Source organism: Desarmillaria tabescens, assembly GCF_030435595.1.
Source record: "Desarmillaria tabescens strain CCBAS 213 chromosome Unknown EV420scaffold_1, whole genome shotgun sequence".
Classification (NCBI taxonomy): domain Eukaryota; kingdom Fungi; phylum Basidiomycota; class Agaricomycetes; order Agaricales; family Physalacriaceae; genus Desarmillaria; species Desarmillaria tabescens.
The window spans coordinates 2,021,683-2,038,056 of record NW_026848300.1 but is presented as its reverse complement, the minus strand read 5'-3'; the positions used below and the strand labels follow the sequence as shown (position 1 = coordinate 2,038,056).

Genomic DNA, 16,374 nt, shown 5'->3' with positions numbered 1-16,374 from the left:
CACAAACCTACTATTTCAATCCCGGCAATATTGCTTAATGCCGCCAATTATCCTTCCCCACTTGTACCCCACATCAATTACGTGCCCCTTTCATTAATTCTGCCAGTCTTCTTTCATTAATTCTGCCAGGCACCTGATTGTCGATCTCACGGATTTAGAATCCCATCTGATTGCCTAGCGCAGCCGCGATTCCGCAGCACAGCCACAATTCCGCAGCTCAAATAGCAATTCCGTGGCATTAGCTCTAATGCCATGACCTTTCCTCAGTCTTTACTAAGGCTGTTATACCACCAAGAGATTGCCGCAAGCATCTACTTCAGTACACTTGCTTCAATGTACTTTGCCGCAGCAACACAGCAGCTCAAAATTCCGGAGATCAGTGGCATTCTTGCTAATCACTTCATCTATATGCGGTAAAGCCATATGGGTGCTGTTACTTTAGAACTCTGGGAGCACACGTTTTGTATCATTTCTTACCAATCTATGTACTACGGACTTACTAAGGACTCACGTCAAGTATTCTAAAATTATTCCGGACTTGTAGTATAAAAGCTAGTATACACCATGGAAAAGTAATAGTTGCTACAAAAGTTACTGGACACTAGCCATCATCCACGTTATCGACCACCGTTATCGCTTGTACTCGCTAGGAGATAGACAATAACAACACAGTCACTCCAAGTTATACTCTCTGTCATGGCTTTTCTTCTAACGGTATTGGTGTACGCTCATATTGCGCCAATACATGGAATTCGGTGTCCACAACTCGCTTTTATCTTTTAATCCACCAGCATCGTTTCACTTTCACCAGCCAGGATCATTTTCATCAGTTTTCACCTTCTACGTCGCCATCGTTTTACCCAGTTCAGTTCAGGATCGTTACGTCCCCGTGTGGACTCAGATTAGGATCGTTATTGCCGCCAGCAGCATCTGTCATGGAATTTCGGTCAACAGCTTCAGTATAGGATCATCAGTCATGGTATTTGGTATCTTGCCATCAGTTTCAGTATAGGATAGTCTCCGTGTAGACTCAGGATTAGTATCAGTTTCATTTTGCCGTCGTTAACCTCAGTATAGTTTCAGTTTCAGTCCAGCCCAGTCCCAGCCATCGTTTTGCCATCACTAGTTCCCCCTCATATCATCGCCAGCTTGTCTTATCTTCGTTTCACTGCCAGTTTCTCGTTTCTCGACTACAGTCTTCGTTTATTGCCGTCACGATATTTGTTATCTTGCCAACGGTATTTCTCTTTGACGGCATTTTCTCTAATTCCGTCAACATCGCCCACGGCTTTTACCAGTTAATTGCCGTCACTTCATTCACGGTTTGCCGGTATTCCCAGTTATACCGGATTCTGTTCCTTCTCGTCTATCGAGACCCTTCCCGGCTTACAGCCAACGTTTTCTAGTACTCGATCGTTAAGGGTACTACTTCGCTGACTGAAAAGTCGCAGTGTATACTTGCGTTCTTGAGGAATTCATCGCACGGAGGTGCACCGAAACACTCGCACAACAACAAAGCCTTTATTGCCCCTACACGCCATTTGCCGTGAACTCCTCTAGAGTTTTGGTTTTTGCCGTTGCCACGGAAGTTTAGGCTCATCACTGCTTTGTGACATTTGTGACCACGCATCCAGGTGGTCACATCATGCCCACATGTGATCGAGAGGAATCAAGGCCTGGGCCATTCCCATGCTTGAAGTGAACAATCGCCTTGCCAGTCTGGGTTGCCTGTCATCTGCTGTATCCGCTTCCTGTCGCCCAATCTCCTCTATGCCAGGTATTAAGCTACTCAATCTGTTGACCAACTCCACCAATGGACCGTCCCTACCTTGTAACTCTGGCTAATACGGTTCCATCTGCATGGAGGAAGCAAACAGATTCATTTTACCGTGTCTGATCAGAAAGCGTGGTTCTTTCCGCCCTCCCCGGCACCCCACAGTGAAGTGTGCAAGCTCAGCGTGCATGCATCTTCCACACCATCACCACTTTTAAGACGCTGCGTGGTCCTTGCCTAGGTCATATCATGGTACCATTGTTATCACCTCCGTGTTCCCACTACAAAGCCTATATAAATATTCAACAAGAAGACCTCGCAGCTGACAGCCAGGGATGTATCCTTTCACGGCAACATGGAATGGTAGTTATTGCCTTGGAGTTCCCACTGCAAAGCCTATCCACCGGAAGCCCATGTCCACCCAAGTCAGTGTTATCACTCTCTTGTCATGCAGCCATTCGATTCCATTGACCTCACAACGCCACCAGCACGTTGCGAGGCGCCACCTCGTCATAGCATATGTCATATCTTGGTATGAATGTTCTCGCCTCGGTATCCCCACCTCAAAGCCTATTCACCAGAAGTCCCAGCAGCTGACTGCCAGGGATGGGGCCTCGCTACCACATATATGGCTCACCTTCTCTCCCTGGGTCCTGCAGATCGGTTCTCAATGTCCACCCCAGTGAGTGATACCACTTGCCCTGCCTCCAGACACCCTTTGATTTTTGGTCATTCAGGCGTTCGGTGCCATAGACCTCAATAAGGTCCAGCCTGCCCGTCTATCTGAGCTAATCATGCAATGCGACCTGGTGGCCATACCAACCTATAACAGCGTTGTCCACTGGAACCTGTGTTTCTATGCACCGTCATCGACGCGTCGGGTCATCGTAGACCTGCAGAAGGTTCAAGTCGACAATGGCTGGAAAGGTTTCATCTGGTAAGCCAGTCCTGTGGAGCCTGACGCCTCTTTGACCTTGTCTTCTTCAGTTGTCAGGGGCGTTATACCGCTCCTAGTCGCAAGGCCCTCATCACTGAGCTGACCCTGCCCCTCCTCAGCACCTCGACGGTGATGTTCGCTGATGTTCTGAATGCCTTCGTGGCCAAGGGTCTCGATACCGGTAGCATGGACACGAGTGGTGTAGGTTGCTGCCGCTGGTGTTTTCAGGCCCTGCTCTGTCTGCAGCATGCCTCGATTCTACACCCATCCTGGAGGCCTCTGGCCGACGCCTATGTCAGCAAAGTGAAGGAGCTCGCCGTGCAGGAGCAGTGCATTGTTGCACCAGAAGATCTCGATGTTGGCGCCTAGATAGTTTAGTTGACATGTGTTGGCATGATTAGCAGTCTCACAAGATGTATATGACCACAATTGTAACAATAGTACCGATGATTTGCGCTCCACACGGTCTGATGGCCTTGATGGGTACCAAGCAAAGGTATGTATATGATTTATGTTACAGGCAGTACGGAGGTATGGTTGTTATGTAGTTATACAACTCGACGTATGGATCACATATGAAAGGTATCAGCGCTCGCCAGATCGCGTCACGTTCTTTACCCCATGCAGCAACGATTTGGTCCCCTAGCATGTTAACAAACTCGAACCATGGTGGATAAAACCCGGCCTCCCCAAAATCTATCAACCATAGTTGCCCATCATCCCCAACCACAAGATTGCACATAGCAAGGTCAACATGTGAGAATACCAGCGCACCAGCTTCCTTTCGTGAAGGCCACGCCAGCGCAACACCACCGGGCTGGGCGGCTTTCTCCTTAGCCGTGTGGAAGAATTGAATGAAGTCGTGTTGGGAGGGAAAGGGGCCCCATTCAACTGTAAAGAGGACCGACGAGATACATGGGAGTGGCTCCCGGCCCTCTCCTAAGGGACCAGGTATGTCACCTCTCGGGTGATGGATGGAGCGAAGCTCGCGAACATATCGACGTAAGGTAACAGCGGTACTGATTTTTTGCCAGATCGACATGGTGTGCCATACAGTCGACAAAGTGCGGCCAGGTATGTAGTCCATAACAAGCACACACAGGTCATCCATGGGGAGCACTTGCCGGATGACTGGGACTGGGATGTTGGTCTGAAGGCAAACAAGTTCCTGGGCCTGCGCTTCTGGCGACCAACCCGTTTCGCTGCAGGTAACCAGCTTGCCGACCACATTGGGGCTGAGTCACACTGCACATTTGTCCCAACTAGATGAGGGTGACCAGTCTTCGTCAGAGACAGACATGCAACGGGCGAGCAGTTGCTCGTCTCTCTCGGCGTCAATATCCACTTCCTGTGAGTAGTCGCTGATCAGATCAGGACAGCAGTTATGTCTAACAAAATACACACTCTCGAGGCAGGCAAGGACCTGCGAGAGGGGAAGAACCAAGACCAAGTATCAGCTACGACAATGGCAGCCCTGTAGACCCAGAGCAGCACCGGGTTGGGACTCGTCTGCGACATCAATGGGTGAGCGTAAAGACCACAACGTAAATAGCAGAGTCTTTTGAACTTTAGCTTAGGTAACAGGACAGATCCATGACCCTCCACTCCATGCTATTGATGGTTGTTTGGAACACACTTTTCCGTAACCCCCACAAGAGCCGGTCAAAGTGAGTATCGCTCTCAAGGGGCCTTCCATGGAGCCAGAGATCGATCAGATCGCTGGGTCTGGCTTTTACTCCCACGGAAGCATTTTGTAGCGACTAGACCTATAGTGTCGTCGTTAGAATGCCCACCTTGACATAGGTCGGTGGGCATCACCGAGATTTGAAGTGTGGAACTGTCGCCCCGCCCAATTCCTTGACTTGCGTTTTGCCTCTACACCATAACCGCCTCCGTGACCATGGCTCATTCAAAGTCCTTTTGCAGGATGGCCTCCTCGGGCCAAGCGTCTTTGGCAGACACGATACGACATGATCCCAAGCTGTTACTCAAGCTTGCCGAGCCGCACAAGCGTAAGTTTGTTTCAGACCCTTTTTTCTTTGGAACATGACCTGAGGCATCCATGATGGCCTTTGTAGTGTTATGGGCGTGGGATGGATTGCGCAGCATGCTCGTCAACGACAACATATTCATCACCTCTCCGAATTGTACTGGCCTGTACTCCCCACCACTTGGTGTGAACCGAGAAATGTGGATGCGGGAAGATTTTAGGTATGGTGTTGACGACCCTCTGTCATGGCCCCAACCTTATTGCCGGACATGCCCTCACCTGGCTTGCATGCGACTGTGCCCTAGGGATGACTCTGATCCCAACGTTCCTTTGTTTGAGCTCCCGTTGCAGGAAGATTTTGAAGAACTGGACCTGTCATTGCTCATTCACAGGCCTGGTTTTTGGCACAGAGAACGTAGATGTGTATTCCAGCAACGTTGTCGGGCAATCCTTGGTGGTTGCGAGGGTATTCCCCATGTAGATGAGGCTGCCAAAGCAGGAGCTAACAGGGCAGATGAACTCCTAGGATATGCAAGGATGTTTCTGGAATGCCTGGACGGTCTGCCCCTCACATTTCACAGGCTGTATTTGTGCATAGCTGAAACGCAACGACTGATACTTGAGGCTGAAGCCATCAAGTTCTTCTTTGGTACCATTCGCCCTTCATCCCTTGCGCCTGTATCGGAGCACGTTCCCAAGGCTGACATGGACTTGGTCGGTTGCATCACGACAGACATCGGTGTGGCACAGCAATTTCACTGGGCAGGAGTGCCAGTGTGGCTCCTGCGAGCCCTCGATACCCTTCCTCACACACGCATCGATGCGGTGGGAAGGCTAAAGACAGCGGAGGGCCATCTTCATATGGGACCTTGTCCCCTTCATCTCCCTTCAGTTTATGTAGGAGGTGCTGGTGACGAGGAAAAATACCTGGCATTCGACAGGTTTACCAGGTCCCACCTCGGGGCACCAAATCTGTTGTTGTGGAGTCCGGGAGAGCTTCGCTCAGAAGCTTCTTGGGTACCAGAGCATGGGAGTGTGCAGTCGTCTCCTGCCCGGGAGGTTTGCCTACCATGTGAGTGTATATCCACTATAAGTGACATGGCTCTCTAACTGACTACATAGACAACCATGTGAGCCGTTCTCGCAAGGGTAACTTGAAGCCCCAGAAGCCCAACAGTTTTGCCCTAATTACTCATGAGCTCTTACCGGGCATCCGCCCAGCATGGAAAGTGGGCCTTAGTTCTGTTGACACAAACAAGGAACATATAAATGTCCCAGCAGCACCATTTGCCTTTCCTCAGGCCGATCTATTTGCCACCATAGCAGATGGGACTAAGCGGATGAGCGCACTCAGTACCTGGCTGCGTCTCCGACCGGGCCTGCTGGCCATGCAAATGCCTTCATACACTTCCGCCAGAATGAGCCACCAGATGTGGAGGGCAATCCTCACCTATGACTGGGTGGGCCAGTCGGACGTGAGGGATAGGATCAGAGGGAAGATTACCGATCGAAGGGAACTAGCATTGAAATTCCTGGGGGGATGTTTGGGAGAAATGTCTGTTGAGGCCCATGGAATCTCAGTGGGAGGCAAATGGCAAGGCACGCCCATCAGAGATGTCTCCAGGGAAGACGTCCATGAGATACACTGGGAGCTAGCCGAGTTGGGGTTCAGACTGGAATTTTTGTCTCTGGATAGGCATTTGAGGGATGTGAATACAGAATCAGCTATACGGAAGCATCTTGTCCATTTAGGCCACTGCTTTCCCCTCAGACGCCATGATCGCTGTTGGGTGGTACACCTATCAGAGGCTCACCACGGTATCAGCGAACCCAGGTGGATGCGTCGGGCTCTGTACTTATGCTCCATGCGTCAGGTTATGAGCAAATGGAGAGGTTGTCCTGCATCCATCTTGTTGGACAAGAGCAGATACACGGAGGAAATGGTGACATCTTTGGAGCAAGACCTTGCCTCTTTTTACTGCGACAGTTTCTACGTAACTTTTGGCCGTGCACCCTGTTTGCCACGTGTGTTGACACACACGTCCACGGAGGGGAACTATCCTGAGCGTGCAATGCCCCTCTCGACAGCTGGGGGCTACTACAAGGATGTCACAGAGTGGGAGGCACCATACTAAGTTCTAGGCCCACATACTTAGGCTCATCCTTCATTTCCAATGATTGTGTTCAGCATGCTAGCATTCGGATTTATGAATATCATGATCAATATTTTGCCAAAGCGGTTACATAATATGATGTGATGTGACCAACGGACTGGTTGTGTGACATGATATAATGCAATATGACTAAATGAGCATAATGATTCGATCATCGTCGAACAACCAGAAGTCCAAGCAAGCCTCAAAATTGGGGAAGAGTGCTGTTGCCTCTCCAGCAAGAAGGCTGCATAATTTCATGTCGAGCTTGAGCCTGATGATATTGAAGCAAGTGCTCGTGCGAAATACTTGAGAAGGCAGTTGGAATTCATCTGGGGCATGCAAGACGAACTACAAGAACCACCGGGCGGAGGACAATCACATATCTGCGAACCTAAAATAAGCGTGATGCATGCACCTTGATCTTCTCCTCAGGTGCTGCAGGCATATATGGCAGACTGGTCACCATCACCAGGAAGCATGGCCCGCGGCGGTCCAAGTCTTGTTCAAAGTATTTCCGCAATTTATCAGTGATGGCTCAGGTGACACATTCATAAAGGGGGAGATGCCCGCCATTGGGCTGTGTCCCATAACCCCAATCACATGGTGTTGAGCAAAAGGCATCTGTCCTGACACATCCATGGTCAAACTGGATAAGGTCTAGAAGGTCCTGAGCTGAGTGGATGCTGCGATCATACATCCTGTGAAGATACAACAAGAGATTCTCCGGTTGGAGTAGCTCTCGGCGGAATAGCGAAGGCTATGATAATCTCTGTTCACCGATGTTACTGGCACAAAGACAGCTGCGGAACTTACCAGGCCTCCAATGTATTTGTCATGACCGAAATTGTAAGAAAATCCCTCCCGCATGGCATTAAATCCATTGCTCTGGTCTGCCATCGGATGGGACAATAGAATGAGCTTCAGCACCAACCTATTTTGGAGTTGTGACTTTTCCGGGTCAGATTTCTTGAAACCGACATCGTAAGGCTGGGGAGAGGATATTTCATGGGTGATTGTGTAGTGTGGTGTAGCGTGTTGGACTTATGGTCAAATGAGGATCACAGAAATGTGAAACCCACAGATACCTCTGATCTCTTTCATGTCGATGAGATGGTTCCAAGGTCAGAGGGTCTGTAAGCTTACGACCGAGCCAAGATTGCATGAAATCTTTGGTAGCAGGATCCAATGCCTTGATGACGGGTCCTGTTAGAAGATCCAACACTTTTGCCAATCCTCCTCATGGAGTCAACAATGCGAGAAAGAGAAACAGAGACACCGGCAGCGGCGGCATGCAGAAGGTAACAGTGCAGAGAGCAAGCAGGAGACCCTGTGCTCTCCACAGACAAGTTTCCATCGCGGTGCAATCTCTCATGCAAAAGGTAGCTGTGAAGTAATTGGAGTTGTTCGGCAAGGAAGTGTATAGATTGGTATTTTCAAGAGCCTTCTTCAATGCCTCCCTGAGGACCATTTTATTGATACCGTCGCCATGGCTCCAGCTCTGGAGTATGATCATCTTCATGCTCCCAAATTTTGCCAGCTCATCCCAATTTTCACAAAGGATGTCGGAGGAAGGAAATTGGGGTGCTAGAGGGCCCTCTATCTTCTGCAGAAACATCTTGTTGTCCTTGTCCCATGCATTCGTTGCATAAAATCTATAGAGTTCGAGCACTGCATCGGCGAGAGATTCGACATTCAGTCCCTTCAGGCACATTGTGTCAGGGAGGAGGGAGATCATGGTCTCCAACAGGTGGGAGGTGTATATGGGTTGACTTTGTGCCTGCTCTGCATCACGAGGTTGTGGCCAAATTTCTCTGGTGTAATAAGGGGGGCAATGGCAGCGGGGGCAGTTGGCTGGACGAGTCAATCGGCGAAAGGGGGTGCATGCCAAGTCGATCGGGTGGCGGTGACCTGGAAGAAGTGGGCCGCTTGTTGGACTGTGTTCAGCTGGGTCACCATCAGGTCAGTCACATCACACTCTAATTGTGACAGGGTCACATACCTGTGGTTCTTCCGCCAGTGAAGTGGCATCATCGGTAAGTTGGGGACAACGAGGGATTCCCGCCGTAATCGTCAGCTTGGGGGCAAGATGATTGGGTGGCAAGCCTCTGCATGCACGTAGGGAGGGCAAGGAGTTCTCATCGAAACTGCCGCCCCGCTGTCACATGACAAACAAGAGATTGTGCATCGCACGCTCTGAGAAGCAGGCATGCATTCCTCCTCTTACCGCATCAGGCATTCCTTGCGGTCCAAAATTGCCCATGTACAAGTTCCTGTTTCGGAGATTGTGGCAGATGGGGCCTCGGGTCGGAGCTGGAAATATTTTCCTGCAAGTTAATATCGCCTGCAGTCAGGTAGTTGTGTGGTCAGACATACCAATCACCAGGGTAAACTGACCGAGCACAGCTGAATGATTTTTGCCACATTTGGGCAGAAACTTGGACTCCAGGCTTCTGTGGTGGATGAAATGGTCAATTGTGGCCTGACCCTCATTAATTTTCTTGTTGACGACGAGAAGAGACAGATCCCCTTTGTGGGACATGAGCTGTAGGAAACACCAGCCCATGTTTTGAAAGCTGAGATTAGCCAGGTCGTCAGTCTTGAGGCCAGGGATCTGGGGCTTCCCAGCTGTTGCATTATGCGTGAGAAGTTTATCGTGAATCGTCCTGTAATTGTCATTAGCATTGGCATAGAAGGTGATGCAAAGATCAAGCTTTTGCATGTGCTCCCGAAACGGTGCGACATCGACATGCTCGAGATGGTATATGTCAGACTGGGGGAGTGGGTATCCGGTTTGAACGCTAGGATCTGCATCCTTGATGGCTTGTTGACGATGCTCCAGACTGAGAAAGGGATAGATGAGGACGTGACATGTAGGTGCTTTGCCATGTCCTCATGCCATTCACATGACGGATGCTTTCTTATGCCCTGTTGTGTTGGATCCAACGAAGGCGGTGTTTCTCGATGACATGGGAAGCGTTCCAAGGAACGCGTTTGAGTTGAAGCCATGGGATAGCAGGCCAGTGACGGACGTTTCTGGTCTGACGAAAGGTTGGGGAAGAGTGACCACCTGAGTATTGGGCCTTGGGGTGTTTTCCTGAAGCAGACCGGCAGTGGTGAGCCTGCAAAGAGGTGATGTAGTGGCTACCGGATTGCATCGTGGGATGGGGGCTTGGATGCTGGTGGATACTGCTGTGGGACCAGCTGCTGATTGTGTGTTAGCAGGATCGGCCTGTGGTGCAGGTTTGGGACGTCGATGGGCTGTTTGAGAATTACGAAAGAGAGCGGACAGTGGGAGTGGCTGAGATTCGCTCTGCATGCTAGGGGGCATTGGGCAGCAGTGCAAGATCTCGCAAGACCTCAGAGGAATAAAAATAAATTCAATTTAATTATATGTTATTTTCTTTTACCAATGTCGAAGATTTTCATAGCGCCCTGCCGGGAAAGTAATGAGATTGTCCGGTCTGGCCGTTGTGACCACTGTGACATGATTCGCTGACTGTACCTTATCGCTGTCTTTTTATGGTAGGTGAGCTACCAAATGGCTGTGCCGACCGAATTTTTTTGGTGTGAGATCGCGTGAGATCGCACGCGGCCCCACGAGATCTCGTGCGACCTCACGAGACCGCACAAGATCTCATAATTTTGTCCAGTAATTCCAAGGGTATTAGCTCGGAGCCTTTGAAGAATGTGAATATCAAAGTTTGGGCCTGGCCGGCCTCGAACTTGAAGTTTCAGTCCGCGTGATCAAATTCGCTCTTCACGGTCTAACAATACCCGTTCTAAAGTGACTAGAGGAACTCGTATAAAATCTGCCATGGTGGACAGTAATAACTTGCACGCCATGGCTACGGCCGAAATCCCCCCTGCATTAATTACTGCTCCATATTATCTCCCACCGCCCGACGGTGCTCGCGCATACAAGAATATCAATGATAGAACTGACCATAACTATATCCGACACAACGTTACCGTTGGAATCGAGAACATTCGCGGCAAAGAGCATCAGTATCTTCTCGACAAGGCCGGTTTCCAGTACTTCCAACACGCATCCAAACACACGGCCTTCGGCTGCGACGACGATGTTATCCAAGAATACTATCCCGAAAGCGAGGAGCTGTACAAGAAACTCACGGGCGCGACGAAGGTCTTCATCTTTGATCATAGTACGTACTTTGCCGTAGTGCGTCAAATTTCCGGAGTAGCAGCTGACTAGACTAGCCATTCGCAGACATCATCCGGGAGACACGGAAGAGTCTCCAATGAAGCGCCAGCCGGTGTTTAATGTCCACATCGACCAAACACCGGCAGCAGCTAGAGCTCGGGTGTTTCGTCATTTACCAGAGAGCGAAGCGCGGGAGCTTGTCAAGCACCGATTCCAGATACTCAATTTGTGGCGTCCGATCGATAACCCAGCATTAGATACGCCGCTTGGATTCATTGATTCCAGCACAGTCGATGAGAAGATTGACTTGTTCCCGATGACGCTCAAGTTTCCTGGAGGGCCTGGGGAGACCTATGCTGTAAAGTGGAATGCGAGACATAAATGGGTCTACTTGAGAGGAATGACCCCCGAGGAGGTAGTGATATTCAAGTGGTACGGTGCTTTACTATTCGTGATTTACTGGATCGACTTATCTTTGAGGTATAGCTTCGACTCGACCAAGGATGAGGCGAAGGTAACATTCAATGCGCACAGTTCGTTCGTGGATCCTAATACGCCAGAGAGATCTCCTTTGCGGCAGTCCATTGAGCTCAGAGCTTTGGTCTTCTATGATGAATAATTAGGGTGGAATATCATGGGTTATAACAAGCACTTACCACGAGGTGCTCTCCTGTTTAGCACCACGAACCTTGCAAAGAAAACGAAGTATGAACTTCATTAGAACCGTGGGAAGAACATCCGGGTCAGCTGGAAGTTGCCGATTGAACCACTTGCAAGGGCAAGTGCGTGAATTTTCTCCGTGCTGGAACGACATGACTTAGTATAGCCTCTCAACTTTTCTGACGTAAACAAACACTTCAATAAAAGTTTACAATCATCGAAGCTCATCCAGCTACAAATCAGCTACGCAAATCCTTGCACAATCCCGTCATACGCCGGCTTTGTGATCAAATTCGCGTCCCACGGCAATGCAGCTCCCTAGAGAAAGGTAAGAATTCAGAAGTAAAGGACAGAAATCCCATGACTCGCCTGTCCAGGGAAGGTGGAAGGAATCCACGAATACTTGTCAGTGTAATCCCAAATAGTCACGCCGATACATTTCTCCACTGTCTCGCACGTCGAGACGACCGTCTTATAGTCAGCCTTTTGTTGAGCGAGAAGTGCATCAGTTTCTGGAAGAGTCATCCGGATATCCAACTCAGTAATCGCAATTTCCACACCCAGGGCAGTGAATTGCTCGAAATTCTCTTTGAGAGTCGTAGGGACCTCTCCGACGATAAGATGCGACTGAATGCCAATACCATCGATAGGGACACCTTGAGCCTTGAGGGACTTGACGAGGTTGACCATGGCGGTGGATTTAGCACCAAGGCCTTCGATGTTGAAGTCGTTGATCTATCGATAGGAGAGTTAGTTGATTGACGACGATTGAGGGTCAATTGAACGCACGTAAAGTTTGGCCTTTGGGTCTGCGGCACGTGCAGCCTTCAGTGCAACTGGGACGAAAGATTCGCCCATGGTGTCGAAGAAAACATCCGAACGCCAAGTTCCGTCGTCGTTGAACGGCTCATTGATGACATCCCAGGAATCTAAATTCCTTCGTTAACGACCGCAAATTTGAGGAGCGAGAAATATGAACACTTACACCTAAACAATGTCGTTTAACATTACCGATCGCCAAAGGAAAGACAACAAAAAACAACGTACACTCTTCCAGCGTAATGTCCTACCAATGTACCACAATGTGTCGCAACGATTTCTGTAAGTGTCGCATTGTCAAACCCACCCGAGGACACCCAACTCGGTAGCTGGTTGTACCACACGCAATTGTGTCCACGGAGAAGCTGACCGTTAGATGATGCAAGGTCTGCTATAACATCACCCTGCGTGAAGGTGAAAACCCCTCTGGAGGGCTCGGTCGCGTCCTGTAAACGGTATATGAACAACAGCAGAAGCGGTGGAAGTTTCAGAACGTGCCCATTTCATACTATTCGCGGGAGTAATCTGTCCGAACATGTTTCTATTACTGAGAATTGCGACGTATGGCTCATCGGTGAGTTCTGGATTGTCAGTCGCAGAGCCAAAGTAGAGCTTCCCAGCTGCAAGGGCGGCAGTATGGAGCGGGGTTGTCAACAACGCCGTTGATACAGAAGTGTTAGCTGCTGCTGTGTCCGCTGTTCAGCATGTTGGCAGGTCCGCTTCGAAAATACATTCAGACTGAATTTACCTTCGCGAGGGTAAGCCCCTGGTCGAGCTTGGACAGGTGCCACGAGGGCCAAGGAAGTTAGGAAAGCAAGTTTGCTCCACATCAGTTGCTAATTGGGGGGTGGGTAGAGGTGGGTTTGGACATTGGCCATGTTAGGGATATATATAACGAAAACTCGCGTCAACTGAGTAAACAATCTCGGATGTATATCGCATTTCTTCGATCCAAACGAAGTATGAGAATAGTATCGGACGACGCAGTGTTATATGCCTGCCACGGCACCTTTATAGCACCCTAGGAAATTTGATGCACAGCTGAGGCGTGGTATCGATATGTGGTTAACCGGAGCTGTATGAGATAGCAACGTTGACTTGGCTTAGGCTGATACTATTGAAGGCCAAGGTTTTAAAATGAAAATAAAGACGGGTTTCGACGATGAGCAATAACTTCAGAAAGGTGACAGAGGGCTGCCATCGAGGAGGATCATATGATTTGTGGGTAGAATTCATCATCGGCATATGCAGAGACCGCAAGAACCGGTACGGTAAACGAACGCCATGGTCTCGCAAGCGCGGAAAAGATACATAGTGAATGACAGGTGTCGAACATTTGAGGACGCGTTCGATGGTCAGGCGCTGAAAAAATTCTTTAAATAATTTCTTCAGACTGTCTTACTCATCGTAGAGCATGACTTTTAGATGACTCACGCAATAATATCCGGGATTGTCCAAGTAAAGCACTGAATAGATGGCGACAATTTGTGGCGTGAGTGTCGAATTTGAATTGGTTCTTCGCAGCTGAGCGCTGGGCGGTGAGGCCTCAGAGGTGTCAAGATTACGTTTGAATCTCAAGCAGGGAGTCATCTAGCCGGAGAAAACATAGAGTTTAGAATTTAGAAAAACTTGCATATGGGGGTGAGTGTTGACTCGGGTGTCGGACCCGGGATCCGCTGCCGGTCGTGTGAAGCACGTGATAACATTTCTCTTTCTGCGACGACCAACTTACGATGCAGAAAGACGCCGATGGTTTTATTACTGGAGGTACGGATAATTTTTTTGGCTTAAATATTCGCTCACTTTTCCCAGTAGCACCGGATGCATCACCAGAGGCTGGACCAGCAGACGAGGCCGCCTCGCCAAAAGGTGATTTATGTCGAGTCAAGCCTGATTTTCTTGGGAATGCTGATCTGAGTGCCAGGTGCAAACAGCGACCTCATAAACTCGACATTTGAGGTTACCGTACGTCCCTATTATATCTATCTACGACCCGTACTTCATCTCTATCCTTAGGTCACTCTCGCCGACCAGCAAGGAGACCCAAATTCGCCACTGTACAGCGCAAAGACTTTCGAAGAACTCGGGCTGTAAGTAAGACTCGAAGAATTCTACAACGTATTTTCATCGTTACCTATGTCCATTTTAGCCACCAAGATCTCCTCAAGGGCCTCTTCCAAATGGGATTCACTAAACCTTCAAAGATCCAAGAACGCGCGCTACCGCTCCTGCTATCCAACCCGTGAGCCCCATTTTCCAAGTATTGTCTTCGTGGGCCAACAGTCGCAGACCAACCAATATGATCGGCCAATCACAGTCTGGAACAGGCAAAACAGCAGCCTTCGTCCTCACCATGCTTTCACGCGTCGATTTCTCCAAAAACCAAACACAAGTAATGCTCAATATCTGCTGTCCTTACTCTGCTAAACGATTCCACTAGGCCTTATGTCTGGCGCCATCCCGCGAGTTAGCGCGTCAAATCATGTCTGTCATTCTTTCCATGGGCAAGTTCACCGCCATCCAGACCGAATACGCCATCAAAGACCATCTACCAAGGGGTGCAACACGTGTCACTGCGCACATCGTCGTTGGCACCGCCGGTACTATGATTGAACTAATTCGGAAGAAGGTTATCGATGTGTCGGGCGTCAAGGTCTTTGTGTTGGATGAAGCCGATAACATGTTGGATCAGGATGGTCTAGGAGATCAGACGCTACGGGTGAAAAAGTGCGTCTACCATCATTTCCTACAGTCTGAGTGTATTAAGATTCTCACTAGTATGCTCCCACGGAGCTCAGCAAATCCGATTCAAATCATCCTTTTCTCAGCGACATTCCCTGATCATGTCCGTAACTTTGCCTCCAAGTTCGCCCCCAATGCCAACAAGATTGAACTGCGGAAAGAAGAGCTCAACGTAGACAACATCAAGCAGTTCTACATGGATTGTCGGGATGAGGAGCACAAATACGATATTCTCGTCAGTCTGTACTCGTTATTGACAGTGGGCCAAAGTATCATCTTCTGCCAAGTGCGTATTGTAGCGTGTCTGTCATAGACTACTTATTGACTTCTCTTCCAGCATCGGCACACGGCAGATCGGATATCAAAGCGGATGACCGCGGAGGGACACAAGGTCGCGTCTCTGCATGGCGCTAAGGATGCCGGGGAACGTGATGCGATTATTGATGGATTCCGTGACGGTAAAGACAAAGCACGTCGTTTTCGTCTTTTTCAAAGTTTATCCTAACCTGGACGTTGATTCAGGTCTTGATCACAACGAACGTCATCGCCCGAGGTATCGATATCTTGCAGGTGAACATGGTCGTCAACTACGACCTGCCTCTCATGGCCGATCGAGGGTCAAACAAGACGCAGGGTGATCTGAGTCCCGATATTGAGACGTATATTCATCGAATCGGTGGGTTTCGTAATCCGCTTCCTATGTAGAGTCGCTAACTTTGTTTAGGTCGAACTGGTCGATTCGGACGCAAGGGTATCTCCATTAATTTTGTGCATGACAAAAAGACGTGGAACCAGATGGAGACAATCGAGAAGGCGATTGGGAAGAAAATAACGAGGATTGAAACGAATGATCTTGAAGTCATGGAGGAGGTAAGAGATACCTCACTGTTTGCGAGCGTTTCTGATGAAATGGCTCTTTTAGAACATGAAGAAGGCACTAAAGTAGTAGATGATGTCCCTTATATTAAAGGCTGTACTGTACCTGTACTTATATTTCTCTTCATGTGCCGAAGGGATATTCCTTTGCACTCTCAATTGCCTGCACAAAAAATTATCTAAATAAATAAGTACAAGAACTTCAAACTCTTTTAACGGCTCAAGCACTCAAGTGTTGGTCCCACAGGTAGAGAAGAT

At 49.2% G+C, this 16,374-nt stretch overlaps 7 protein-coding genes across 7 annotated transcripts; 4 read left to right on the top strand and 3 right to left on the bottom strand.

The window, feature by feature from the left end:
* Positions 1–2,312: 2,312 nt before the first annotated feature.
* On the top strand, positions 2,313–3,080 carry EV420DRAFT_1634173 (uncharacterized protein; the record flags this gene model as incomplete). Its single annotated transcript, XM_060476279.1, has 3 exons — positions 2,313–2,456; positions 2,512–2,711; positions 2,762–3,080. The coding sequence occupies 3 exons, from the start codon at positions 2,313–2,315 to the stop codon at positions 3,078–3,080; spliced, it is 663 nt and encodes a 220-aa protein (XP_060339551.1).
* Positions 3,081–3,225: 145 nt separating this feature from the next.
* Positions 3,226–4,229, bottom strand: EV420DRAFT_1634172 (uncharacterized protein; the record flags this gene model as incomplete). The annotated part of the gene is made up of 3 exons (XM_060476278.1): positions 3,226–3,913; positions 3,956–4,059; positions 4,116–4,229. 3 exons carry the CDS (start codon positions 4,227–4,229, stop codon positions 3,226–3,228), a joined length of 906 nt encoding a protein of 301 aa, XP_060339550.1.
* A 547-nt stretch (positions 4,230–4,776) lies between these two features.
* EV420DRAFT_1634171 (uncharacterized protein) lies at positions 4,777–6,836 on the top strand (the record flags this gene model as incomplete). Its single annotated transcript, XM_060476277.1, has 2 exons — positions 4,777–5,773; positions 5,824–6,836. The coding sequence occupies 2 exons, from the start codon at positions 4,777–4,779 to the stop codon at positions 6,834–6,836; spliced, it is 2,010 nt and encodes a 669-aa protein (XP_060339549.1).
* Positions 6,837–7,392: 556 nt separating this feature from the next.
* Positions 7,393–10,185, bottom strand: EV420DRAFT_1472925 (uncharacterized protein; the record flags this gene model as incomplete). Its single annotated transcript, XM_060469092.1, has 10 exons — positions 7,393–7,614; positions 7,671–7,897; positions 8,001–8,078; positions 8,202–8,556; positions 8,628–8,708; positions 8,766–8,801; positions 8,857–8,962; positions 9,082–9,181; positions 9,231–9,697; positions 9,761–10,185. 10 exons carry the CDS (start codon positions 10,183–10,185, stop codon positions 7,393–7,395), a joined length of 2,097 nt encoding a protein of 698 aa, XP_060339548.1.
* A 513-nt stretch (positions 10,186–10,698) lies between these two features.
* EV420DRAFT_1257544 (uncharacterized protein) lies at positions 10,699–11,638 on the top strand (the record flags this gene model as incomplete). Its single annotated transcript, XM_060466838.1, has 3 exons — positions 10,699–11,020; positions 11,076–11,451; positions 11,506–11,638. 3 exons carry the CDS (start codon positions 10,699–10,701, stop codon positions 11,636–11,638), a joined length of 831 nt encoding a protein of 276 aa, XP_060339547.1.
* Positions 11,639–11,922: 284 nt separating this feature from the next.
* EV420DRAFT_1616266 (endo-beta-1,4-glucanase) lies at positions 11,923–13,328 on the bottom strand (the record flags this gene model as incomplete). Its single annotated transcript, XM_060475103.1, has 6 exons — positions 11,923–11,997; positions 12,049–12,414; positions 12,469–12,616; positions 12,727–12,944; positions 12,997–13,184; positions 13,247–13,328. The coding sequence occupies 6 exons, from the start codon at positions 13,326–13,328 to the stop codon at positions 11,923–11,925; spliced, it is 1,077 nt and encodes a 358-aa protein (XP_060339546.1).
* An 875-nt stretch (positions 13,329–14,203) lies between these two features.
* EV420DRAFT_1496393 (ATP-dependent RNA helicase DBP5) lies at positions 14,204–16,361 on the top strand. The gene is made up of 11 exons (XM_060470889.1): positions 14,204–14,265; positions 14,314–14,367; positions 14,423–14,463; positions 14,515–14,588; positions 14,648–14,740; positions 14,788–14,890; positions 14,939–15,225; positions 15,277–15,526; positions 15,578–15,709; positions 15,763–15,916; positions 15,965–16,361. Exons 1-11 carry the CDS (start codon positions 14,232–14,234, stop codon positions 16,297–16,299), a joined length of 1,557 nt encoding a protein of 518 aa, XP_060339545.1. The 5' UTR covers positions 14,204–14,231; the 3' UTR covers positions 16,300–16,361.
* The last annotated feature ends 13 nt before the right edge of the window (positions 16,362–16,374 follow it).

Bases quoted from the DNA above. Each gene is read 5' to 3' on its own strand.
- EV420DRAFT_1496393 (XM_060470889.1), top strand. From the start codon at position 14,232: ATGCAGAAAGACGCCGATGGTTTTATTACTGGAG. The intron at 15,710-15,762 runs GCACGTCGTTTT...ACGTTGATTCAG, and splicing joins TCCGTGACGGTAAAGACAAA to GTCTTGATCACAACGAACGT. The intron at 15,917-15,964 runs GTGGGTTTCGTA...AACTTTGTTTAG, and splicing joins GACGTATATTCATCGAATCG to GTCGAACTGGTCGATTCGGA.